Source organism: Anabrus simplex, chromosome 2, assembly GCF_040414725.1.
Source record: "Anabrus simplex isolate iqAnaSimp1 chromosome 2, ASM4041472v1, whole genome shotgun sequence".
NCBI lineage: Eukaryota > Metazoa > Arthropoda > Insecta > Orthoptera > Tettigoniidae > Anabrus > Anabrus simplex.
The window spans coordinates 1,212,725,874-1,212,753,434 of NC_090266.1; the positions used below are offsets into that span (position 1 = coordinate 1,212,725,874).

The 27,561-nt window shown below is 40.5% G+C and overlaps 1 protein-coding gene across 3 annotated transcripts in view; it reads right to left on the minus strand.

The window, feature by feature from the left end:
• Positions 1-27,561, minus strand: part of LRR (Leucine-rich repeat) — an 808,120-nt gene that overhangs the window by 62,869 nt on the left and 717,690 nt on the right. For all 3 annotated transcript variants that reach the window (XM_067142208.2, XM_067142207.2, XM_067142206.2), the window contains exons 23-26: positions 12,413-12,644; positions 12,019-12,335; positions 11,780-11,943; positions 11,526-11,688 (exon numbers count right to left, since the gene is read on the minus strand). In XM_067142208.2, coding sequence (XP_066998309.2) covers positions 11,526-11,688; positions 11,780-11,943; positions 12,019-12,335; positions 12,413-12,644 — 876 coding nt within the window. The remainder of the gene's footprint in view (positions 1-11,525; positions 11,689-11,779; positions 11,944-12,018; positions 12,336-12,412; positions 12,645-27,561) is intronic.

Below are 27,561 nucleotides of genomic sequence, written 5' to 3' on the forward strand. Positions count from 1 at the left end.
ATATAGGAACAAACTAAATGATCTAATTATGAAAACGAAAACTGAGTACTATAGGAATCTGATCAATTGCAATTCAAATAACCGGGGTAAGGTCTGGGGCATAGTCAATGAAATAACACAAAGGTCAGTTAGAAAAGAAGAGATCAAGGAAATCAGATATAAAGGTGAAATCTGGAAAGATGACATAAATATTTCTAATAAATTTAACAATTATTTCATTATCGAAACCACTGAGAAAGCAAAGCATCACAGACAGATTTCCGACTCCACATTAAATATCGCTCGCAACCCTCATACTTGCTTCCTTGCACCGGTAACAGAATACGATCTGAAGAGATGTTTGAGTGAAGTACATGAAAACAAAGCTGTAGGAATAGACTATATTTCGACTCGAATTATTAAAGAAAATATAGAGTCATTAAAGGAACCGTTGCTGAATATTATCAATGATTCCTTCACCTTAGATTACTTTCCAAAACAGCTTAAAACAACAATAGTAAAACCTCTTCACAAGTCTGGAAATATTAGTGACATTAGAAATTACAGACCCATTTCGATAACTACAACAATATCAAAAATATTCGAGAAATGCTTAAAGAACAATATTTACCAATTTTTAGAAAAACACCAAATACTTTCGCCCAGACAGTTTGGATTCATTAAAAATCTCGGAACGACTGATGCTATATCCGCCTTAACAAATAGAATATACGAAAATCTTAATTCTTCTCTGCTCTCCACAGGGATATTTCTTGATCTTGAAAAGGCTTTCGATAGTGTGTCACACCGCTTGCTCCTCCAGAAATTGGAAAAGTACGGCTTTAGGGGTAATGTGTTGGATTTGCTTGAGAGTTACTTGACAGATCGAGTACAGTATGTCAAAATTAATCAACATCTAAGCACACCAATGAGGATAATAAAGGGTGTCCCACAAGGCACAGTATTAGGTCCTTTATTGTTTATTCTATTTATTAATGATCTAGAGAAAACAATAGCAAATGCCGAACATACGCACGTCGTAACATATGCAGATGATACAGTCATTTATGTTGAGGGTGATAGCTGGAATCTCGTCAGACAGAGAGCAACTCGAGCAATGCTTAAAGTTAAAGCATGGTTAGATAATAATGAATTATTTCTAAACATTAAAAAGACAAAATTTATGAATTTTTCTGTAACAGATACACGAAACGATTTTAATGAATTAATTGTACACAACATCAACTGTAAATTTAATTGTAACTGCTACAAAATTTATAAAGTAAATAATGTTAAGTATTTGGGATTATTAATTGATTCGAACATGAAATGGAAAAGTCACATTACCGATTTAAGAAAGAAAATCAGAAGAACTGTTTATATATTTCATAATTTAAAATACATATCCAGTATAAAATTGTTAAGAGAGGTTTATTACGCTTTAGTTCAGTCTATTCTTAGCTACGGAATTTTGGCATGGGGAGGAGCCTACAAAAATGTAATCAATAAAATACACGTTGTTCAAAACCTTATATTACGAATAATGTACCAGAAAGGAAGATTATACCCAAGTAGTCAATTATATGCTGAAGCAAATATATTTAATGTAAAACAGCTCTATGCCCTTGAAATATACAAATATATTAACAAAAACAAAAATATAATTGAGAACATTAAACATGAATATTCAACACGCAGTAAGATGAACCACCGTTGTATGTTATACAAACCCAAACTTAGCATAACAAAGCGCAATTTCTTGTACTTCATTCCAAAATTCTTTAATGTCCTTCCCGGTTCTTTACAAACTACTTTATTAGGTCAGAAAATGAGTCTGAAGTGTCTTAAATCCTTTGTCAGGGATAATAAAACTGTTATGGAAGAAATAACTAAATGAGAATATCACATCACCATATCCAATTTCTATTCAATGCTCCACCATGTGCTGTTGATCATATCCGTCATTCACTCATACCCATACTCGTATTTCAGGCATCATTTAAAATATATTTCTCACTATGTAATTAATATTCTAAATTACCACACACAAGGTTTCACCTTATGTGGTATTTTACTGATATCTACTCGACACTGTTGAGGTTGGTGTGATTTTGTATAATAATAATAATAATAATAATAATAATAATAATAATAATTTATTTAATGTGTGCAAGAGATAGTTAGAAATTCAATTTACTTTAAGTATTAATATGTTGATAATAATACTACTACTTCTGTAATATATGTGGTTTAGTTATAAGATTAATATTTCTCAAGTAATAATGTTATTAGAAGAGTTATGTATATATAAAACAGAGTCCTGTAAATATGTAAACGACATGATGAATGAATAAATACTTCTACTACTACTACTACTACTACTACTACTACTACTACTACTACTACTACATGGGGTCAGCACTTTGTATAGATTTAGCCTATTTTTGCGGAGGGACATACCGCATTTACTTGCATATTAGACCCCTTTTTTCCCCCACTTTTACAGTAAAAAAAAGTAAAGGAGGATCCAATATGTGATAACCTCAAATTTTATGCAATGAACACATGACTTCTAGGCTATAAAGAGATATAAATTGTACATGTAAATATTCTACCCTGTTCATTATCAAACCTATGACTGTATTTGAGTTATACTGGCTATTTTTGGTGGAAGGCAGTCCTTCTAAATGTAAAAAGTCAATAAATGGTTAACACGACTTTTAGGCCTACATATGAAGTAAATATAATCCCTTTTAGTTACTCATATCACGCCATTCCCCCCTTGTGTGTGCTTCTACAATTGTAGGGGGATAACCTCGGTTACCCTCTTCAATTGAAGATCCTCTGCGTGGTGAGGGGGACTAGTAGCTCCTTTCTTGCGATGCCGAATGGAGCCCTATTGGGTAACCATTCGGTATACAAGGAGGAGGAAGCTACAGCACTACCCAGCCCTAAGCTTTAATGCGACCCGTGTCGATGGGGTGCATGGCACATGGGAGATGTGTCTTGAACGGAGCCTTCGAGATACTTGGCGCCCTCTCGAAGTAAGTAGCCTCACCCGGGTATGCGGGGCTCTGCCTGGACGGACATTATATTTCCCTAGCTACTCGTGGGACCTACATGAGTACCGTAGCCACCCAAAAACCGGAGAGCTCCTCTGGGGCCTCCGAGAGAAACACCCGTTCAACAATAACCGATGGGGACCCTCGACAGTAAGAGAGCTCACTCTAGAGGTGGGCAATCTTCTAGTCCAGAAGAAGAAGCAGTGCTCCGGCGCTGAGAAGAGGAGGTATAAGAAGGCTTTAAAGGCCTGGGAGCAGGCCAAAGAGGGCCTAACTCCTGGAGCTGAGAGGCCTTCTACTGCCACGACAGCGATGACTGTGGGGGGATCCAATGGGCACAAGAGGCGGGACCCTGAAAGGGCACTGCTCTAGGGCACAGAGGACTCCACCCACCAAAACGCCAATGGGGAAATGACTTCTGTCGGGGGCAACCCCAGAAGAAGATCGGCAGGCCCACAAAAAACCCAAGGTGGAGTATGCCAGGATAGCTAAAGCTGGGATCAGGACAGCCATAGTGCCTGTACGATATCCTGACCAGCAGCTAACTGAGAAACAAGTGGAGTCTGTGGAAGAGCCTATTACCAATCTGATAGATGAGCTTCCGGAGCAGGGGCCCATTAAGCCTCAGATTCTGGACTGCTATCTGTCGAGAGGTGCGGCCATCATTATTGCAGAGAATGATGAGACTGTAGCATGGCTTTCTAGTCTTGTTACAGACATGCAACTGTGGGAAGGAGCCAGGCTCACAATTGTGGGCATGGATAAACTCCTTTCCTATAAGAGAGTCATGGTCTGGATACCAGGACAACCAAAGGACAACAACGTCCTTTTGGGAAGAATGGCACACCAGAACCATGGCTTAAATCCCAACAGCTGGAGAGTCTACGACCGCAAGGAGGAGAAGAGAGGTGCCCGACTTGAGGTCAGCATGGACTCCCAGAGATGTGGAAAAAGTGGTGGGGAAGATGATCTTCTGCAGGGTGCATGTTGCTACCTTCACCCTGGTGGAGGGCAAACGCGACAAGCAGAGAACCAACCCCACCACAGACAACACTGTGACTAGCAGGTGCGAAGAGCGGGGGCCTGGACAGGAGCCGGGGCCAGCCAAGCCTCAGGATTCATCGCGGGAGGTGGAGCTGCACGTTCCGGAGACCGCATAAGGTAAAGTATTGCATGAAAGTAAGGAATGATTACTTCCATACAACCAAACGTACAACACTGTATAGCGGCCTCTAGGGTACTTATAAGAAGTATCCAGAAAGGCAGGTTTTCGGTCGCCCTGATACAAGAACCCTGGCTTAGACAGGGGCATATCATGGGACAAAAATGTGCAGGCTTCACTCTATTTAGTGGAGTAGCGGAGGAGAAACCTAGAGCATGTATACTAGTTAAGGATCATAACACTTGGGCTATACCGGGCTTCATTACTACAGACCTTGTAGCAGTTCTAGTGAGATATGAAGAGGGCGGACAGCCAAGAGACCTGATTGTCTGTTCTGCATATTTCCCAGGAGACTCTGAATCTCCACCCACGCTGGAGGAGTTCAAGAGACTGGTGATATACTGTATGAAACAAGGACTTAACCTCATAGTAGGTTGTGACGCCAATGCTCATCACAGCATTTGGGGAAGTAAATACACAAACCGAAGGGGAGAGCATTTCATAGAATTTCTATGTACAACTGATCTTGAGATCATGAACATAGGTGATACCCCTACCTTCATCAATAATAGGAGTGAGGAGATCATAGATCTTACCCTGGGTTCCATGGGAATCATACAGGAATTTAAAGACTGGAAAGTTTCGTTGGAGCCTTCCTTGTCAGATCATAGACACATTGTGTTTCATATAGAGGGCTCCTTCGAGATCCCATCTTACAGAAACCCGAGACGAACCAATTGGACGTCTTTTATGGAGGACGTGAGGAGGGGACTGGAAGGAGGACCCTCAAATATAATTAAGAACAAAGAAGAGCTGGAGCTCAGTGTGAGCTTTCTCACACAGACACTAGTTACCTCTTATGAATTAATCTGCCCAGTTGTTAAGGCAAAAAGAGTAACAGGAAGCTGCAAGTGGAACAGTTATCTTGAACACCTGAGGAGAAACACACAAAGGCTCTGGAATAAATACAGGGAACTTCAGGATCAAGAAAGTCTAGATTCTTATAAAGAGTCACAAAGAAAGTACAAGTCAGAAGTCAAAAAGGCTTCTAGGAAATCTTGGAGACAGTTTTGTGACTCCACTGAGAGTCAACATGAAGCGGCAAGGCTTCATAAAATTCTAACCTTGGATGGAAGGGCAAGGCTGGGCTCATTGGAGTCACCTTCGAGTGGATATACATCCACCGAGGGGGAGACCCTGAGCTTATTGCTTGATGCCCACTTTCCAGGTTCAGTAGTCACAAATAGTGAAGTAGAATCGAGTGGATCCTTCAGACCCGATAGAAGTGGCTGGAAGGAAGCCGCAGAGATTGTTACCCCAATAAGGGTGAAGTGGGTATTAGAATCTTTTGCTCCTTATAAAAGCCCAGGAATGGATGGGATCTTCCCAGCACTTCTTCAGGAAGTGGGTGCAGTCCTTATACCATACCTGGTCAGAATTTTTAGAGCCTGTCTCACTATGGGGTACGTGTACTCTTTGTGGTATCAGGCGAAGGTAGTGTATATACCTAAACCCGGAAGGTCTTCATATACTAGACCTAAGGATTATAGACCCATTAGTCTAACGTCTTTTCTTCTTAAGACTTTGGTAAGACTGGTGGATAGACATATCCGGGAGAAAGTATTAAGAGACTGTCCCCTGCATCCTCATCAACATGCATACCAACCAGGGAAGTTGGTTGAGACAGCACTACACCAGCTAGTTTCTAGGCTGGAGAGTGCCTTGGATCAGCAACAACTTGCTATGGTAGTATTCCTAGATATAGAAGGGGCCTTTAACTACACATCTTTGGGCTCCATAGAACTTAGTCTGCAGAGAAGAGGAGTGAGCAGGATGCTCATAAAAGGGATTATGGCCTCACTGCAGGGCCATCAAGTTCTGTTTACCCTCAACGCAGTAATGTTGAGAGCTAATATAGACAAGGGGTGTCCACAGGGAGGAGTATTATCACCAACATTATGGTGTCTGGTAGTGGATGAACTACTTACCAGGTTAAATGTTGGAGGAACTTATGCCCAAGGCTATGCAGATGACATTAGCCTGATGGCGGTGGAAAATTTCCCCAGTACGGTTTCAGAACTCGTACAAAGCTCCCTACATAGGGTGGAAAGATGGTGCCACGACATGGACTTGTTGGTTAATCCCGACAATTAAAATTGAAATAATAAATAAAGAGGTTCGATTCCTGGTACTGAATAGGTTGAACCTCTTTATTTATTATTTCAATTTTAACTGTGATACTTTTCAATACGAAACAATGAAATTTTTATCTTTAATCCCGACAAGACGGAGCTCGTGGTATTTACCAGGAGGAGGAGGAGGCTAGACGGACCATCAGAGCCTTTCCTATTTGGGAAAAAATTAGTTAAGACAACCTTAGTTAAGTACCTAGGGGTAATTCTTGAGGCAAGACTGAGTTGGAAGAAACATACAGACCATAAGGTGGATAAGGCTCGCAAGATTATGTGGGCCTGTCGCAGGGCCGTCGGGATGACTTGAGGCCTAGGACCTAAGGTGGTCCAGTGGCTCTATATTTCTATTGTACAGCCCTCGATTATCTTTGCATCATTAGTCTGGTGGCCAGGTTCGGAGAGTAAAACTGTGACCACCAAGTTAAACAGTGTCCAAAGACTTGCGTGTCTAGAAATAACAGGGGCACTGGATACCACACCATTATGTGCAATGGAGGCCATTCTAGGTCTTCCCCACTTACATTTATATGTTAAGGATATAGCGGGAATGAGTGCTTACCACCTCTGGTCACTCGGAGGATGGTCCTTCAAGAATCCGAATAGAGGACATGCTTCTATTCCTACAAGGCTTCACCAGACCTGCCCTATGACAATGATGATCGGGGACCTGATGAAGCCTACTTTTAATCTGAATTATAAGTTCACAGTGGTGATACCCACAAGGGAGGAGTGGGCCGCGGATGCTGGGGCCCGTCTTAGGTCTGGGGCCTGTACATGGTACACAGATGGCTCGCAGACACAGACGGGCATAGGCGCTGGGGTCTGGGGGCCTAAGACAAGGCTCTCCCTTCCCATGGGTAAATATGCTACTGTTTTACAGGCCGAAGTATATGCAATACTGGCCTGTGCTGTATATATATAGAGCATGCCTGGACATAGAAGATGCATCACCATTTGCAGTGATAGCCAGGCAGCATTAAAAGCACTATGCACAGTTAGAACAACATCAAAAATGGTATGGGAATGCCAAAGGATGTTAGGTCAGCTGTATGAACTTAGCTCAGTTACCCTATTATGGGTCCCTGGGCACACAGCTATCAGTGGAAATGAAGAAGCTGACAAACTAGCGAAACAAGGCTCAAAAGGTCCTTTCATAGGACCAGAGCCCTTCCTAGGAGTGTCACTCCGAAGCGTGAAACTGGTAATATCCCAGTAGACAAACCAGTCTCACTTAGACATTTGGAAGAGGCTAACCATAGCAAGGCAGGCACGTGAACTTATCAAAGGGCCTAGCCAAAGTTATAAAAAGGTCCTGATAAATTTGAATAGGACCAGAATGAAAATGGTAGTTGGACTGTTGACAGGCCACAATACCTTACAGAGACACCTACACATTATGAAATGAGCCAGGATCCAATGTGTAGAAGATGTGGTAGGGAGGAAGAGACCTCCGCGCATGTGTTGTGTCAGTGCGAGGCTCTTGCAAGCACTAGACATCGATATCTTGGCTCACATTTTGTGAGCCTGGAGGACATCAGGAATGCCAACATCCGGACACTGGTATCCTCTTAGGAGCACTAGGGCTGGACTAGGCAAACCCATTTAAGGGATGCAAAGGGTCTTCACAGACCTATGTGTGGAGCCCTGCGACGGCAGGGCTCACCCATTCTTTATCTATCTATCTATCTATCTATCTATCTATCACGTAATTCGTTTAATGTCATTAATTCCTCTGATGAGGTCAACCTCAGGAAGGTCATACGGTCGTAAAAACTCGCTACGAAGATTCGTCTTGCTTCAAACTCGACCCTGTAGAGAAAAGGGATAAGGGTATTTTATTATCATATTATGCAATACTGATACAAAAGAATTCAATGGCCAGTCATTTGTCTCTGTCAGTTGAGCAGTAGGCCTACTACACAGAAACCTGATCACTGTTTTCATTTTAATTGTCTTGCGCTGCTAACTTCCCTGCTTCCGGCATGTCATCATTCCAGATGACATCAACTTCACTGCCATCTTGTCAGCAATGCACTGCAATCGAGACTGAGAACATTCGAGGTCCCATCTTTTTGAACCTTTTAAAAATAGTTTTGTTCCCGACTATAGAGTGCAAACTGTGCAAAGCTGTTCCCAAATGGCTTCCAGAGATGTTCTCTGATATTTCCAGCTGGTGTATGTGTAGCAGAAGCCACTCCTGAATAAAGCCGTGTTGTTGAAAGCATGTAAAACAACCAGCTGATAACTACCGTATGTTACTAGTTGTATTTCCGAATGTAATACATAGTGACTGGAAGCATTCTTTTGATAACTGCGGCTGTTGAAAGCCTGACCCTTATTTTTAAGTATATTTCATTCTTGTTCTCTACATTTATAACATCAGGATTGATGATGATGATGCTTGTTGTTTAAAGGGGCCTAACATCAAGGTCATCAGCCTCTAATGGTACGAAATGAAATAACAAAAAGTTCAAATTCATCCAGTGACCAAAATAAAATAAAAAATGTCATGAAGAATGAATGGATGGACATGAACTCAACAAAAAAACAATGGATCAGACTCAAAAAAGATCGCAAATAATAGTATTACTGACAAAGGGACCACTTATAAAGCACAATGATGCTTGATGTCTAAAGGGGTGCAAAATCCACGTCGAAGGCCCCACAGAATGGTACATGTCGCGAGTAAAGTAGAACCATGGTATTTGTCATGTTGGGGTACTAATCAAAAGTAGCGAAGACTCACGGTGTTCCACACAAGATGGTACTACTCACAAGTATTGCACTTCGTACAGGGAACGCAGACCTATGGCGTTTCTCACACAATGGCGCCACTCATAGCCAACGCAAACCGATTAGGTTCCTCACCTAGGTGTACTAACCACAAGGACTCGCACTATCCCGTAGTGTTCCTCACGCAGTGGGTACTAATCACAGGCAACGCAGACCCACGGTGCCGCTCATATAGCGGTACAACTCACAGGCTACGCCCAGACCCGTGGTGTTGCTCACATGGGTACGACGCATGGGTACTGGAAACCCCCAGGCCAGCCTCTTTACTGCTACTAATCACAAACCTATTTTGTACCTAATTTAGTGGTACTACTCGCAAGTATAGGCAACCCATGGTCTTCCCCGCATGATGGTACGAATCAAAAGTAGTTTCATGGTTCTAATTCAATCATCCCTTGGTTGCCCCTTTTAGTCGCCTCTCGACGACAGGCAGGGGTTACCGTGGGTGTATTATTCATCTGCGTCCCCCACCCACAAGGGGTAAAGAGACAGAAAAAAGAAGAAAGAAGGGAACCATCACTTCGAAAAATGAAGTAATGGACGAAGAAAGGCAAGGGCCACGAAGGGCGTGAAAATGAAAGACTCCCTAGGCCTCGAATGCTCTAATACATTCAGGATCGGAAAATAAGAAGAGTTGATCAAGGGAGGTCAGATAGGATAGACAAAAGTGAGGAGCCTGGCACAAGTAAGTGGAAGCAATGCCAAGACTCAGCTAAGGGCCCCGTGGTCGCCAATCCACACTCCCAAGTTGAGAGCCCCTTGGGCTCCTTTTAGTAGCCTCTTACGACAGGCAGGGAATACCACGGGTGTATTCTACAAGTGCGTCCCCCACCCGCAGGGGGTAGTGTGTTTGGTCCGCGAGAGGTATTTTATTTCCCTCAAGTCCGCCGGTAAGCCGGTTAGGATCCCCCTATCCAATACCTGGGATGCGCCACATGGGAGTATCACCTCTCCCCCTGCTACGGCAGCGTAGTAGGTTCGTGGAACATCAGGATTTACCTAAACAGCTGTAAGTTAAATGAGATGAGAGAGACCACATTCTTTAAGTTAGGTATGGTATCGCCTGGATAGTGCCAAAAGTTCCACGACACGACTGAAAGAATAAAAATAAATAACAGGAAAGTTTGCTGCATTTATGTATACCTGCAGGTGTGCCGGTAATTTTAATGCTTTTTATTATCATAATGTTTAATTCTGTACGTTCGTTGTCTCCCATTTTTTATTAATGCATACCCTAGTATGTTTTGTTTGACGTCTCCGAATATCGCTGATAGTAAGTGGGGACATAAAAAATCAATATTATTATTATTATTAATATTTGTTAGGTACGCTGGCGAGTAAAACAATTGTGACTGGTTTGTCTTTATCACGTTTTAAACCTACTTCTCTCCCAAAAAACCCCTATATTGGCCTGAGTTACAAGATATTAAACGATCACTTTATTAATGATCTCGCCTGCCTATATTAATAGCAACAACCGCGAATATTTCTTAACTAAGGTAAACTCGTTTTGTCATTCCGAGGTGGTGCAGTTCTTTTTTTACACAGGCCCCCAGTGGAAGGGAGTTGCATGTACCATTTTTACCACAAATTAACCTTCCTAACATTTGTAAATCTTGGGCAACATGGTACCGGGAATCGAACTCAGGCTCCCAAGAATGGCAGCTAATTGTGCTAACCACTACGCTGGCGTACATTCTTAACTACAAAACACAGACATATATACATGACTAATGTGTTCTTGCAATGCACGGGTCGGACACGAAACTATTCACCTATTTGTGCGACGTCATCAGAGCTGCAGTAGGCCTACGCTACAGAAGCAGATATTTCTTAACTACGAAACACAGATGTACCGCATGACTTCGACATGTGTTTTCATTGCGTAGTCATACGGACAAAACTATTCACAAATTTGTGTGATGTCTTCAGAGCTACATCAGGCTTGCAGCCTCTTCGAAGCGGAATCGTTCTTCTCTGACGAATTACGTTGGGGGGTCTTGTATGCAAGATATTTTTCATTTTCTTTGTCTCAAAAAGCCAAGGGGGTTCTAATAAGTGAGGGGTCTAATACACGACTAAATACGGTATTCACTATTCAGTGTTTCTGTGATGGTTTGTATGTAAATAAAGATGTGTATTAAAATCAGCCCCCAAGCTGGCTGGGAATCAAACTAGCAGAAGTTCATTACATTCACCATGCAGCCAAGGAGCAGGACACACTGTTGTAATTAATGCAAAGAAATAACAAGAAGTCACCACTATCATTTCATATACAGTACATTACATAAGTGAGAACATGATATGTTAAAATTAAAAGTTGAAATGACAACTTACCAACATCAGACCTCAGGCCAGCTTCTTTAGCTACAGATTTTAAAATGGGTGACTTGGGTGTATCTGGACTACCCTTAGGAAATCCATTAGTTGTTGAACGTAGAGAATCTCCAAAACCCGTGCTACGCAGACGAACTGTTGGAGAAGATTCTGGCTCACCCTCCTACAAACCACAAACACACACACAGATTATACTGTACATCTTGTCCATCACTGTCAATGGTTAACATATAAACAAAAAAATGCTAGTAAACCTGTCGAAGAGGATTCAATGTCCTCTTCTCTTGACGAGCTTTCATTCCAGCAAGAACAGTATTACCAGAACCCAGTTTAATCTTTGGTACTCCTCCAGTTTTGTCTCCACTGATATCTTCATATACATTGCTGCAACCACTATCCTCTTCTGGAAACTGGACTCCTAGAAGTAATCAGTCTTGTCATTATTTGCGACTACTAGGAGCAGTTGGGAAGGCAACTGGAGGTTGACACTTACCCTCTACAGAACCTTCTTGACCAGCAACACGACGTGCTAAGGGTGACGCTGTAAGCGGAGAGTCTCCTTGTGAACGTCTGCCAACAAGAGGGGAATACTTCTCCAGATTATCACTTGAACGGGAGCGAGGAGCAGGCTCCAGTAGACCAGACATTCCCCTCAACAGAGGAGAACTGCGTCCATATCTTTCTTTAAGACTGCTGTTCCCATTGCCTTCTTCAGTGCCACATTTTCCTGTTGCTGGTCTTACAACCTTCCATTCATCTCTGGTACTAGGTGCATAATTTGGACTACTATCAGATGGGAATGTATGTGAGCTGTAGACAAACAGAAAGCATAGAAAATATCACTGAATTTCTGGAGCTATCATCAACTGTAACATCACACCACCAACCTATCATCTGAGGTGGGAGAAACTAATGGTGTGCCCGTTGGTGTCACAGAACTCGGTCGAAAAAATGTATCCAATCCTTCTCCCAGATCTTGGACATTCTCAATAATTTCTGTTGGACGCAGCATGGGCCGAGAAGGTGCACGAGTTTTGGCTCTCCTAGGTCTTCCTTTTACCAAATGTTGCAACTGTTGACCTCCAACAGAGGGTAATTCCGCTACAGAGTCCAAAGATTCTGCAAGGAGAGGAAATACAAAAAGAAATCAAAAAGTTTCCTTGTATCATGATTCTCTAAGGAAAAGTTATCCCAATCACCCATCACTTCAAACATGAAAGTACACTTGTCCTGTGCCTTTGATTCATCCCACCTTTTCATATTGTTTACTGTCATGTCAACCTTGGTGTGGTCAACTAGAAGCCTAAGAAAGTGTCTCACTTTAATTGATTCTCTTGCTGAGTGTAGTGTCTGGCAGGTCACTTTCTAGGTCTCCAATGTCCATACAAGAAACACAAACTGATTACTGTGCATTACATTCGGGATATTTTGATTGTGACAACCGAGCCATACGACAGCACTAGATATTTAAAAAAAATATTTCCGAAGATCACAGAAACAAAAATTACAGCAGATGAAGCAGAACAAGTTGAAGGGAACGATATCCAATCACTCTTGAACAGTTTTGTGAGTAAAAAATTAAACCTGACAAGAGCTGTTTCTATTTTCATCTTGCACCATCACCTCCCAAGAAGCAACAAGCTCCAATGTTCAACTCTAAAGAAAGATTTTCTCATTGATATGAATCAATGAAAGGCATTTATGTTGACAATTGGGCTTCAGTGAGAATTGATGGTAGAATGAGTTCTTGGTTCAGGGTACTTACAGGGGTTAGACAAGGCTGTAATCTTTCACCTTTGCTGTTCGTAGTTTACATGGATCATCTGCTGAAAGGTATAACATGGCAGAGAGGGATTCACTTAGGTGGAAATGTAGTAAGCAGTTTGGCCTATGCTGACGACTTCGTCTTAATGGCAGACTGTGCCGAAAGCCTGCAGTCTAATATCTTGGAACTTGAAAATAGGTGCAATAAGTATGGTATGAAAATTAGCCTCTCGAAGACTAAATTGATGTCAGTAGATAAGAAATTCAACAGAATTGAATGTCAGATTGGTGATACAAAGCTAGAACAGGTTGATAATTTCAAGTATTTAGGTTGTGTGTTCTCCCAGGATGGTAATACAGTAAGTGAGATTGAATCAAGGTGTAGTAAAGCTAATGCAGTGAGCTTGCAGTTGCGATCAACAGTATTCTGTAAGAAGGAAGTCAGCTCCCAGACGAAACTGTCTTTACATCGGTCTGTTTTCAGACCAATTTTGCTTTATGGGAGCGAAAGCTGGGTGGACTCAGGATATATTATTCATAAGTTAGAAGTAACAGACATGAAAGTAGCAAGAATGATTGCTGGTACAAACAGGTGGGAACAATGGCAGGAGGATACTCGGAATGAGGAGATAAAGGCTAATTTAGGAATGGACTCGATGGATGAAGCTGTATGCATAAACCGGCTTCAGTGGTGGGGTCATGTGAGGCGAATGGAGGAGGAAAGGTTACCTAGGAGAATAATGGACTCTGCTATGGAGGGTAATAGAAGTAGAGGGAGACCAAGACGACGATGGTTAGACTCGGTTTCTAACGATTTAAAGATAAGAGGTATAGAACTAAATGAGGACACAACACTAGTTACAAATTGAGGATTGTGGCAACGTTTAGTAATTTCTCGGAGGCTTGCAGACTGAACGCTGAAAGGCATAACAGTCCATAATGATAATGTATGTATGTATATTTATTTCTATTTTTCTCCATTTTGGTAAGTATAATGAAATGTAATTTTATCAACTTGTACATGAAGTGCGAACAAATAAGTCTAACAAAACCAATTTTGAAGCCTTAACTCAACACCATGGCCCTAATTTATTTACGTTTTATTTATTTTTTTCAAGTTGCTTTACGTTGCACTGATATAGATAGGTTTTATGGCGATGATGGGACAGGAAAGGGCTAGGACTAGGAAAGTGGCCATGTCCTTAAATAAAGTATGGGAAACCATGGAAAACAACCTTCACGTTGCTGATCGTGAGGCTCAAACCCATTATATACCAAACGCAAGCTCACAGCTGCACGCCCCTAACCGCATGGCCAACTCACTCAGTGGTTCAAAGTTCTCTGGATAATTTTTCCAAACTGAGTTAATGACAAAGAGAAACAAGAGTTTATTTTCCTATTCTTCACTACAATCTGTCATTTTAACAATAACAGAGATTTCACAATCAATTCCTTCCTTCAACTATAACAGTGGATGATGAACAGACAATGGGGTGCACACTTGTGCTAGTACTAGCCTGAGTAGCACAAACTATGGAGCGTAAGTCGGCAGGTTGACGGTATTCCACTACACCAGCCATTTGTCGACAGATTTATCAACATGTAAATGAACTCTGGCCACTTCGGCATCTCCAAAGACTGTAAATGTTATTAATGGAACGCAAAACCAATGACAATATTATAACACTTGTGTGTCTATGCACATCATCTTCATTCATATTCTTCAAATTTGTTGTTGTATGTTATCTGTATATACTGACTCACTGCATCTCGGTCCATTTATAGAAAATGTGATGTACATTGGATGTTAATTACATAAACATACTGCTGGCATCTATTGCCTAGCTTGGTTGGTAATTCAGCTGTAACCATCTTCTGGTAATTCACACAATACCCCTTTCAATAAACAGACTTCATAACCTGAATTGGAAATGCACTACGAAGGTGTAAAACAGTGAAGTGTGAATTGAAACTGTGCTTGTGTTCCGTGTGTGAAGAGTGCTTAACTGGTAGCTAAGTACCACATACAAAAAAGGTAAATGTCATTTGCTTTACATCCCACTAACTACTTTGACAGTTTTCAGAGATGCAGAAGTGCCGGAATTTAGTTCCGCAGGAGTTCTTTTACATGTCAGTAAATCTACCGACACGAGGCTGACATACCTTCAAATACCACCAGACTGAGCCAGGATCTATATGAAAAAGATGCAGTTTTATCATTATATTTAAATTAAGTGATTGTTTTGAGAAGTAGTGTCATGCCTGCATCCAAACCCAGAGGAAGTGCTGCCATCATTGATATGGAGGACACCATTCAGTACATACTACAGGAGACTGACGTTGTGAGGGTGCCAGCCGACGCGGTTGCAGCCAGCATTGAAAAGTTTTAAATAGAATGGAGGAGGCACTGTCCAAATTTAAGACTCTTAACGAGGAGCTCAGGAAACAAGTAAGTGCAAAGGCCAGTGCAACTGAACCACTGCGGCAAAGCTTGAAGGAGCTAAATACATCTTCTAAAGAAGAAATTGTCCCTTGGATTGATGACCTCGAGCAATACCACAGGAGAGGCAATCAGCAAGCATTTGGTGTGCCTGAGACTGAATGGGAAGACACTGACCACCTTATAATGGATGTTGCATGAAAAATAGGAGCAGACATTCAATTAGCTGATATTTCACGCAGCCGCTGAGTTGGTCCGATAACAGGGCAGAAATCGATAATGATGATGATGCTTGTTGTTTTAAGGGGCCTAACATCGAAAGTCATCGGCCCCTAGGGCAGGAATCTTGCCCGATATTAGTTACATTTGTTTTGAAAAAGAGACCGCAGCAGACCGTTCCATAACAAGAGGAAACTAAAAGGGAGTGGGATCACCGCCCAGGAAAGTCTGGACAACATGCTGGTTGAGCATCCTTCGCACAGCAGTGGAGCTCCATGGACTGCGTAACATGTAGACCAAGGACTGCACAGTCATCATTCACAAACTAAAAGGCAACAAAATCTGAGCAACATGTAGGGAACATATCACATTGTAAATATAAAGTTAACATTATTTCCCATAGTTAAGAAACTCCTTTGCCCACTATTCTCGACCGTAACATTGCTATTTCAATATTACTGTGTTTTTACGTATCTTCCCTATTCGTAACATTCCATTTTTAAAATTGAATTACCTTCTGACTTTAATTTAACTAAATATGTGTATTTGTTCTTATTTTTTGTGATTAATTATTAATGTAACAACTTTTATTTTTAAATAGTTTCAATACTTTACCTACTTTATACTTCATTAATTAATTATAGACTCTACACCCCTAATTTAGTTGTACTGTACTTTACAAATAATAGCTAATTTTATGTACAGCTGATTCCTTATCTGCACCCCTGTACTTCAGTTAACGATAATTTCCTCCTAGGAGTTGAATTTATTTTTGGTGATTTACATTCTTCCAAGTTGATTACAGTTACAAGTGACAATGTACATTTCTCTGGCGTCACTAGTCGATTTCAACAACCACCAGACCAGCTATCCTCTCATGTCCTTCTGCTACTCCCACTCCCCCACCCCCAACCCCCACCCATCCTGTAGCACAAACCCTGGCCAATGTACCACAATTATTCTTAAGAATTTTGTCTCGCAACATCCCAGAGCCCTGCACGACTGATATATAAATGGGCAAAGCTTATTAGCAGCCAACCGAATGGATGAGCTTACAGAAATATTCACCCCAGTTGTTTTCCATGCCCTGCTAGTATCTCAGTCATGGTTAGCAGATAAGAGCCCGTATTCTTTGTCATCTTGAAGGCTACTTGCTTCTGAGAAATAATCATACAAATAGTGAGGAAGGGTTTGCGGGTATTTCTTAACCAGGATAAAACCAGGCAGGTACGAGAGGAAACCGGAATACATGCTTGTAGAAATGACAGCAAACAGGATTAAAGCCCTTGTAGGAGTAGTTTACAAACCTCCAAATACAGGAAACTTAGAAGATCTTCAAGCTGACTTAACTAAACTACTGCAAGACTACCCTCACACAATAATTAAGGGAGACTTTACTAACAATAATGTTATTATCTTTACGTCCCACTAACTACTTTTAACGGTTTTTGGAGACGCCGAGGTGCCTGAATTTAGTCCCGCAGGAGCTCTTTTACGTGCCAGTAAATGTACCGACACAAGGCTGACGTATTTGAGCACCTTCAAATATCACCGGACTGAACCAGGATTGAACCTGCCAAGTTGGGATCAGAAGGCCAGCGCCTCAACCGTCTGAGCCACTCGGCCCGACGGAGACTTTACTACGGACATGACTAACGTAACTTCTTCCGAAACCACATGACTCAAAACGTTTCAAGCATATAATATGGACATCTTGCTTCTTCCTCTGACTCACGACACATCTCATTAGCACACAATATTAGATCTTATAGTTATCAGCAACTTAGAGTTCAAATGTTGGTTAAACATCTGTACCTGGTATTTCTACACATGATGCAATATATGCCTCATACAACCTCCAGCCACCAGAATGCTCCCAGAAATTTACTACCTATCAACGATTGAAGAATATAAATATAGATTCTTCAAAGACGCACACAAAATATCCTGGCACGACATAAACTGTTACGGAGTTATCCGTGGAACTGAGAGAGGTGAAAGAAGGTGCGGGCTTGAATGGCTCTAACTACGATATCAAAAACTAATTTAAAACTTTAAATAAAGGTTAAATTTCCTTTCAGAAAATCAAACTTAACAACAGTGTAGCAGGTACAATGACAATTTTGATACAAAAATAGAAAACCCCGGAATAGGGAATTTAACACTTTTGGGCTTCAAGCCCCTAATTTACAAATTTACAATGTCACCAATGTAGTGTTTACCAGAGCACTTTGCTCCAGCCGTTACAATTACGGCCTTCCAATGGCACCACTAGTATCACACAAAAATCAGAAAGAGTTTACAAGCTCTCCGAATTCAATAAAGGAGGCTGGCTCCCGATTTCTTACAGAATACTCAAGGCAACATTTACAAAAAAATCTTACAATTTCTGGCCTCTCTAGGTCCAACCTACAAATTACAATTTTTGTACACAGGGGTATCTATTACCCAAACTACTGGGCCTTCGTGGAAAGAACAGGTTAAATGACTGGCTCAAACACAAAATGTATGGAGGCGTACACTTGCGCTCCTAGAAAACCAAGAATAAAACCCTAATTGGGCTCGCGGCCCGATGACACAGAGGCAAATCCCAAGCTACTGAGGTGACTAGAATGAAAGGTTAATTTAGTGCATTTCAGGAAAAGAAACAGTTACAAAATCGTAGTCACCTCAAGATAAATTGAAGAGGAACTCGAGAGGGTAACGCACTCTCTATCCCCGATTTACAGTTTAAGACTTTATGAAATTTTACATGAAAAGGAAGGAGTTTACATTTTAAAAAAACGGTTACATAGTTAAAGCTTAGAACCTTCCCCTTGTATAAATTGGCGGAGATAGCTACAAAGATAGAAAATTGGCGGCCATTACCTGGGCTGGTGTAATGCCTGCAGAAGAATGACACGCCCCGCCTCCTGTCTTAACACACACACTCTCGGAAATTTGGCAATCTATAAGACAAGGTAGCTTGAAAAGCCGCAGCTTATATACCCGAGGGGATGTTTTGAGAAGGTTCTGGACTAAATCCGGACACACCCTCTCATTTTTATTGGATAATCCAAAAGGTACAAGAAGCCTATTATTGGCTGAAAAATAATTACAGAAAATTTCAGATTGGCCAGATTCAAAAGCTGGCGGAATGAGAAGGAAGTGTTGCAAACCCTGAAATATTGAAATAAATGAAAGTTAGTTTAGTTGTGAAAAACCTATAAACACAAAACTTCTTTAAATAACTAATTCTTCTACCTTGCTCCAGAGTGCATTACCTCAGCTTTTTGTAATGACATCTATGGAGAAAAGTTCAAACTTCTTGACGTAAACCAAAACAAAACAAATAAATGCAGTCAGTTTAGGCAACTTCAAAATAAGACATTACTCAATTATTCAGTGGTGACATGTTCTGGTCTACGTCCCAACTTCATGCACTAGCTGTTTCAAGTTTAGTCTGATAGAGTTCCTTGAGGTGCTTCTTTTAAATGTGCGGAGTTGAGGTGTACCTTCCGGTACACAAACTATAACAAAATATCTGGGATAAAATTCTTAAAAAGAATTTATATGCATTACGTCCACCCCTTCAAAACAAATTATTGCCATTTAATAAATGGTCTGTCTAAAACACTACGTAGTAGGACTTGTTTCGACCGTACCTGCAGATCACCTTAAGCTTAAAATATACAAGGATGAAAATCATGTATAAAACAGTGATGCATAAAAAACTTAAATGAGGTAAAATACAATCAGCAATTGCACTAAAAATCCATATTTAGGAATGTTCATTATTTCAGTCTTATTGTACGATGAATCTACATAGTTGGAATGGGTGTGGGTCCAACCATGTTTGCCACAACTATTGATTGGCTGGAGGAATATTTAAAATTATGACGATGGTGAAATGCTATCTGTTTGCCACACTTTTAGAATGGAGTGAAGTTTTGAGCTCTGTAAATTTCTTCACGGAGAATAAAAATGTAACCAGGATCTAAAAGTGACCAAAAAGCCTAGTGTGAGAATGAAAAGGTGATGAGGTTGAAATAAAAGTTAATAAGAAGAGTCGAAAACATTACCCACTTCGTCTTTCCTCCAGCCCTGTGCTTGTGTAGTTGAAGTTGGGTCGGTGTTGACTTTCACACTGACTGGGGACTGCTTTTAGATTGTGTTGGCTAGGGGAAACGAGCGTGACGGGAGGGAGAGTGAGTATAAGAGTGGGAGGAGGATGGACCTGTATTGCATGTTGCGGCAGACTTAATTGATTGCTTCAGATATTTTTCTATTATTGTGACAACCAGGATGTTAGTTTTCTTTCATGAATTTCATTACGATTAATGATGGGATTAGATTTTTAATTGAGGTTTATGTTGAGGGATGTTGAGGTTCTGTTTTTTAAATTTTTGAGATGTTAGTACAGATATTCCTTTTGAAAGTTTAATGAAGTTCCCTTTTTAATTATGTAGGATATCCAATCCTTATCTATGGTGGAGAATGTGTCACAGAAAAAATCTCCTGTATTTAGCTGCATTAAATGTTCTTTGTAGTGGTTGAGAGAATTCCTCCCAGTGTGATGATGATGCTTGCTTGTTGTTTTAAGTGGTCTAACATCAAAGGTCATCGGCCCCCTCCCAGTCTGTCCGATGTAACTAGCGTCCCACTGGTTACACTTCAACTTGTAGACCCCTGATTGCAAATGTTTATTGAATTGTTGAGAGTGTTTGTATTCTAATAAAATGTTGTAAGTAGTGTTATTAGTCCTAAAAGGGATGTTGAGGTTCTGTGTTTTAAATTTTTGATATGTTGGTACGGATTATTCCTTTTTAAAGTGAAGGTGACAAAATCACTCTTCCCCTCTTTTCTTTTTTAAAGTGTGGTGGTGGGTTTATTTTTTATCTTATTATGAATTCTGTCAATGAAATTGCTTTTAAACCTATTATGGTATGCTAGAGTATGGAAGGTGTTAATTTCTTTTTAGCTTTCTTGGACATCGGGATGTTCTATTTTTTGCTCTTTTGCTTTACATCGCACCGACACAGACAGGTCTTACGGCGACACCAGACGGGAAAGGCCTAGGAATGGGAAGGAAGCGGCCGTGGCCTTTATTAAGGTACAACCCCAGCATTTGCCTGGTGTGAAAATGGGAAAACATGGAAAACCATCTTCAGGGCTGCCAACAGTGGGGTTCGAACCCACTATCTCCCGGATGCGAGCTCACAGCTGTGCACTCCTAACCGCATGGCCACCTCGCCCGGTATGGGGATGTTCAAGGTTCTGTATGTCATACTATGAAAAGAGCATTTTTGTGAGACGCGTGGTGCAGCGAAGCCTGTCTAATCATGTTAGCTGTCTTCGTAGATTTTCTAAAGATTTCAAAATTTGGATGGTTGTCACTTCACCTAATTTTAAGATTTAGAAAATTTAAAGATCTATCTGTTTCAATTCAACTGTAAATTTTATGTAAGGGTCACAAGTATTTAGCTTATTAAGGAGCGTTGTACCATCAGTGATACATTGGTCAATGCAAGTGAAAATAGTGAACATCCCTATGCCCAAGAAAGCTTATAAGATAGAAATTAACACCATCCATACTCTACCACACCTTAATGGGCTTAAAAGCAATTTCGTTGACAGAATTCTTAATAAGATAAAAAATAAACCCACCACCACACTTTAAAAAAAAAAAGAAAAAGAAAGGGAAGACTGACTTTGTCACCTTCACTTTCAAAAGTAATAATCTGTACCAACATCTCAAAAAATTTAAAAAACAGAACCTCAACATTGCTTTTAGGACTAACAACACTACTTACATTTTTTAAATAAACAAACACACTTAACAATTCAATAAACATTTGCAATCAGGAGTCTACAAGTTGAAGTGTAACTAGTGGGACGCTAGTTACATCAAACAGACTGGGAGAAATTCTCTCGTCAGCTACAAAGAACATTTTAATGCAGCTAAATACAGGAGATTTTCTGCTATGAGTGAATGCATGAAATATTACTGTGACACATTCTCCACCATAGATAAGGATTTACCATATAACTAAAAAGGGATTCATTAAACATTCTAAAAATTGATTATATAAACCTCGATTAAAAATCTAATCCCATCATTAATCTTAATGAAATTCATGAAAAAAGAACTAACATCCTGGTTGACACAGTATCGAAAAAGATTTGAAGCAAAGTACAATTAAGTCTGCCGCAACACACAATACAGGTCCGTCCTCCTCCCACTCTTATACTCGCTCTCCCTCCCCTCACGCCCCGTTTCCCCTAGTCAACACAATCTCAAACCAGTTCCCAGTCAGTGCGAAGGTCAACACCGACCCAACTTGAACTGCACAAGCACAGGGCTGGAGGAAAGACGAAGTGAGTAATGCTTTCGACTCTTCTTATTAACTTTTATTTCAACCTAATAACTTTTTCGTTCTCACACTCGGTTTTTTTAACAATACAATTCCACCATTAACTTGCTCCCTCTTGTACAATTCAAAAACACAACTCCAATCACTCTTAGCCCAAACTCCACTTCTTATTTAAATACATCTATTACTCTTAGCAAACCGGAAACACTTCCAAGCCGCAATGACCCAAACTCCACATTAAATAACTTAATCATCATCACTATTACTCACTATGCCATCATTATCTAACTTCTGTCTGGCTCCATGGCTAAATGGTAAGTGTGCTGGCCTTTGGTCACAGGAGTCCCGGGTTTGATTCCTGGTAGTGTCAGGAATTTTAAGCATAATTGGTTAATTTTGCTGGCACGGGGACTGGGCGTGTCATCTTCATCATCATTTCTTCCTCATCATGACACGCAGGTCGCCTACAGGCGCCAATTTGAAAGACCTGCATCTGGCAAGCCGAACTTGTCCTTGGACACTCCCGGCACTAAAAGCCATATGCCATTTCATTTCATCTAACTTCTTACTCTATTACCGTTCACATATACTTAATTATAATATCACAGCCTCTATAACTTCCTCTTTCTTAACCCTTTCCCGCCCATATTAAAATGCATGTTTTCCCCAGAGTTAAAGCAATTATTTTCAGCCATCATTATGATAATGCAGACATGTAAGCAGCATGCTCATTCGTTTTCTGGGCAATTAAATCAAAAATGTTTTCATCAAATATAAGGGAGAAATATTCTAATGCTGTACTACCCACAGGAAGAGAATGGCAAGGTCCTACCTCTTCAGTAAAGTCCGCCGGTTCGACGTAAGACAATGTATTTATCCACTGAAAGTTAGGCCTACAATCTATGTCATCACGCATGTGCACGTCGTCATTTCCTGAAATATCGTCACTTTCATTTTCACTTTCCACTTCACTGAGTTCATTTAAGCCACTACTAACAGTTTCACAGTCAGAATTATCGTTCACCAAACGTTCAATGTCGTTATCGCATAAAATATTTTCACGCGAATTAAGCGTTGACATGTTTGTTTACAATATGTCACTGCCTTCCGTATTTCGTGTTCTAATATGCCTGCTAAGGCTTTAAAAGAAGAAAACTAATATCTTTGTTCTCTAGGAAGTGCACATGCTAGTAACAGTAAGTTATATTTGTCTATCGGCCGATAGATGGCTCATACATGCGACTAGAAGTACAAGTACGCTTTACTATGCTATGGGCGGGAGGTCCTAAGCTTTCGCGCTACGCATTACTATGCTATGGGCGGGAGTGGGTTAACAAACCGAACCATCTTTCCTTATTTGCAATCACTCCATTATTTCAAACTTTCAACTTTCGCATTACCTCTCGTTACTCACTATGACATAATCTTTTAACTTCTACTCTTCAAAAACAAGCATCAATAATCATATATATCACCAAATCTCTCCACCTTCAGCTCTTTACCATCCATACCCCACTTACCTTCCAACTAAATCCTTCTCGCCTTCCCTTAAATATCATCATTCTTAATGCTCCACCAACACCAACTCTTAATCATCCTGCACATTAAATAATACCACCACTTCTTACTCCTTCAATAATTACCATACCATATCTATAATTTAATCACTCTCATCTTAACTACACCAACAAATCTACCTCTTATAAATAACAATACATTTCCACCATTAATTTACTTCCTCTTATACAACTAACATACACACTCCACCACTTACCATAATCACTCTCACATATCACCAAATTGACCCCTTATGAATAAAAATCCAATTACACCAATCCAAACTCCACATTAAATTACAATTAAATGACTTCCTCAATCTTAGCTCGCATATAATTAACAAACATACTCTACAACCTCCTCGTATCACCTTTCATTATTACCTAGCTTACATACTAATACTACTTGACTTTTTACTTCTCGTTACTATGCCTTCATCACTTTTACCTTTCTTACTCCATAGTTTGTTTAAACTCATGCTTCTCCCTTTAATCATAATTCCTCTTACTTCTGCTTCTTCCCTCAAACCATTATTTTCACTATGCCTGTGTCCACTTGCCATTTCTTGTGCTTTTCTCTTCCTCAGCATTTCACTGATTCCTTTCACAACAGACTCTCTGATTTTCTCCAATCTCGACGCCATACTAAGATCACACAGCTCACTGCTTCCATTTGATCTTTCCTTTTCACCATGTCCGTCTTCTCCAGCACTGCTTTCTAATGCCTTTCTTTCTTCCACTCTCTTCGCCATCGCTGCTTCCTGCATCAGGCCCTCCTCTAATGCCCGTAATTTCATCACTTTCAAAATCTGACCCATGTGCCATTAGTTACCACTAATTGCTGCCCCCTAATGTGCGCTCTTAATCCTTGAAGTCTGGCCTTCACTAAATGTTTCTTTAGGATTTTCAGATTCTTGTTCTCTTCCCTATCAATGTCTCTCTTCATCAAGATTTTTTCACTCTGGAGGTTCCCCGTGTTTCTTATCACTATTTCAGCCATGAACGTGGCTTTACTTTTATAGGCCTGTTACCATGCGCTTTACCTATCCTTTCCGTGTCATCTATATCTACTTCGCTGAAGTTAATTTTCATTTTGTTATGGATGACGTCCACAACTTGATAAATTGTTCCCACTTTGTCCTCTCCCTTTTCTTCTGGTACCCCATATACAAATAAGCATTTCTTCCTGCATTCCTGACTACTGTATTCTATTTCTATCTTCAGCTTCAACATCTCCTCTTCCATATTTCTTATTTTCTCTCTGAGTAACACAATTTCTCCCTTATTATTCCCGACTTTGGTCATTGTTTCGTCTGTTTTTTTTTTTTCGTGGATCCATTGTCTCATATTTTCGACCTCCTTCCCTTGCTCCTGTATCATATTTTTAATCTGTTCAAATGGGCAAACTTCTTCCACAACCTCCTTTACCACCCTCCTTATGACTTCCACATCTTCCCAGCTCATGTTGCCGCTGGAAATCGGCCCAGGGTTAACTTCCACGCCTCTTATAACTAACAGAACCATAACCACTGCTGCCACCAACATCCAGTCACCCTTCATTCCCAGTTCCATTTTACCTTCCTCTCTTTTGGCTGTTTCCTTCTTCCATCTCTCCTGCCATCTTCCAATAATTACTCGATACTGTTCCACACCAATCATGTTCCTCTTCACTTTCCACTTTCCTCTTGCATTCACCGCTCACACTCCACTCCCGTTCTACCGGCACACTCGACCCAGCACGTCCGCTCCTGTAGCTCGCTTAGGTTGGACTGATTTTATCCTAGATATTGGAAGTCAATACGGAACCAAAATAAAGTTCACTACTTGTAATATAACAAACTAGATGACAAAGTCACCTTCTTTAACAGTAAATTAACTGAACTATTTGACAAGCATGCACGAAAGAGGAAGAGCGAGGATGATGAAATTAGACAACTAATGAAACAAAGAGACTGCGTCCACAGACAATACAAAAATGACCCAAAAGTTTGATGAATATAGGAAGTTACAGAATAAGATAACACAACAAATACCAAATGCTAAACTGCATCATGTTTACAGTTTAAGTATGCCTTATGGTAGAACAGCAATAACATTGTGGAAATAGACTTACAAAGAGGAAGAACAGAGACGAAATTACAGTACTTCTCGAGACTCTTAACGAGTATTTTATTGACAATTCCTCCACAGAACGGCCTGACGACAAAGAGACTTATGAACCATTACAATACCCTCCCCACCCCTGAGAGAGATGAATTCTATTTCAGTCACGTAACACCCCTCCAAGTCAGGAAAGCAGTCTTTATGATAAACACGAAAGTGAAGGAATTGATGACATTGGGACTTTAATTAAATTCTGTGTGGCTATTTCTAGCCGAGTGCAGCTCTTGTAAGGCAGACCCTCCGATGAGGGTGGGCGGCATCAGCTATGTGAGGTAACTGCGTGTAATTGTGGTGGAGGATAGTGTTATGTGTGGTGTGTGAGTTGCAGGGATGTTGAGGACAGCACAAACACCCAGCCCCCGGGCCATTGGAATTAACCAATGAAGGTTAAAATCCCTGACCCTGCCGGGAATCGAACCCGGGACCCTCTGAACCGAAGGCCAGTACGCTGACCATTCAGCCAACGAGTTGGACACATTGGGACTGATATGGTCAAACTAACTCTTGATTTTATATTACCAACCTTAACTCATACAGTCAATTTCTCTCTTCTATACTCCACTCTGGAAGAAGGCTGTTGTGTTACCTCTTCCAAAAATTCAAACACCTTTGGAGGAGGGACACTATCGTCCACTCTGTATTTTATCAGCTTTATCTTAAAATCTTAGAATATATAGTCCATACACAAATGTCTGAGTACCTTCAAACACAATCAAAATTTTAAAAAAATCAGAATACTTTATTTGCAAATGAGGTGTCTACATTGGTGGCAAATTATACACAAAAATACATTGTTCTCAACAACTAAATTTTATATGAAAAAGAAATGAAGAAATTTTCCTAAAATATATTATACAATTTACATTAACAATTTTTTCATTAAACACACAGCTCATCCTTAATAAATTTATATTATTTGGAAAATTCTACTCATAATACCTTCTGTACTTACACACATAATCAACTCATATACAGTACGTGGAATCACTTCAAAAAAATACTATGAAATATTGCTATACAATTTAAATTTACACCGCTTTTTAAAAATAACATTTTGGTACATAATGTGCATAACGACCTGCTGTGTCTTAACCAGAGCCCCTTTTGCCACTGCTTTTCACAATTCCTGAAAGGCCTTCAAAGATACCGTAGCGGTCCCAGGGCCCTCGTAGTCCCCAATGTACTCCACCCCTACAGCCAGTCCCCTACTTCAGCTGTCCGAACTCCACAGACAAAGGGATGAAATTAATTTACTCACAAAAATTCTTTATTTTCAATAAGCTACACAGGTCGAATGCCATCCAAAATTTCTTTTCTCTCTTGCAGCTTATTCTTTTCTTGAATATCTGTACAGATTTTGGAAAAGGATCAACACTTCCCCAAGTAAACTGTTCCACTCCTCCACGCTCTTCTCAATGAATGAAAATTTACCCCAATCGTTTCAGCTAAAATCCCGTCTAATTTTATACTTGTGATCAGCCCTGCCGATATAATTATTTTCTAACTGAAGCCTCACAAGGATTCCCCCCCATGCTTCCTCT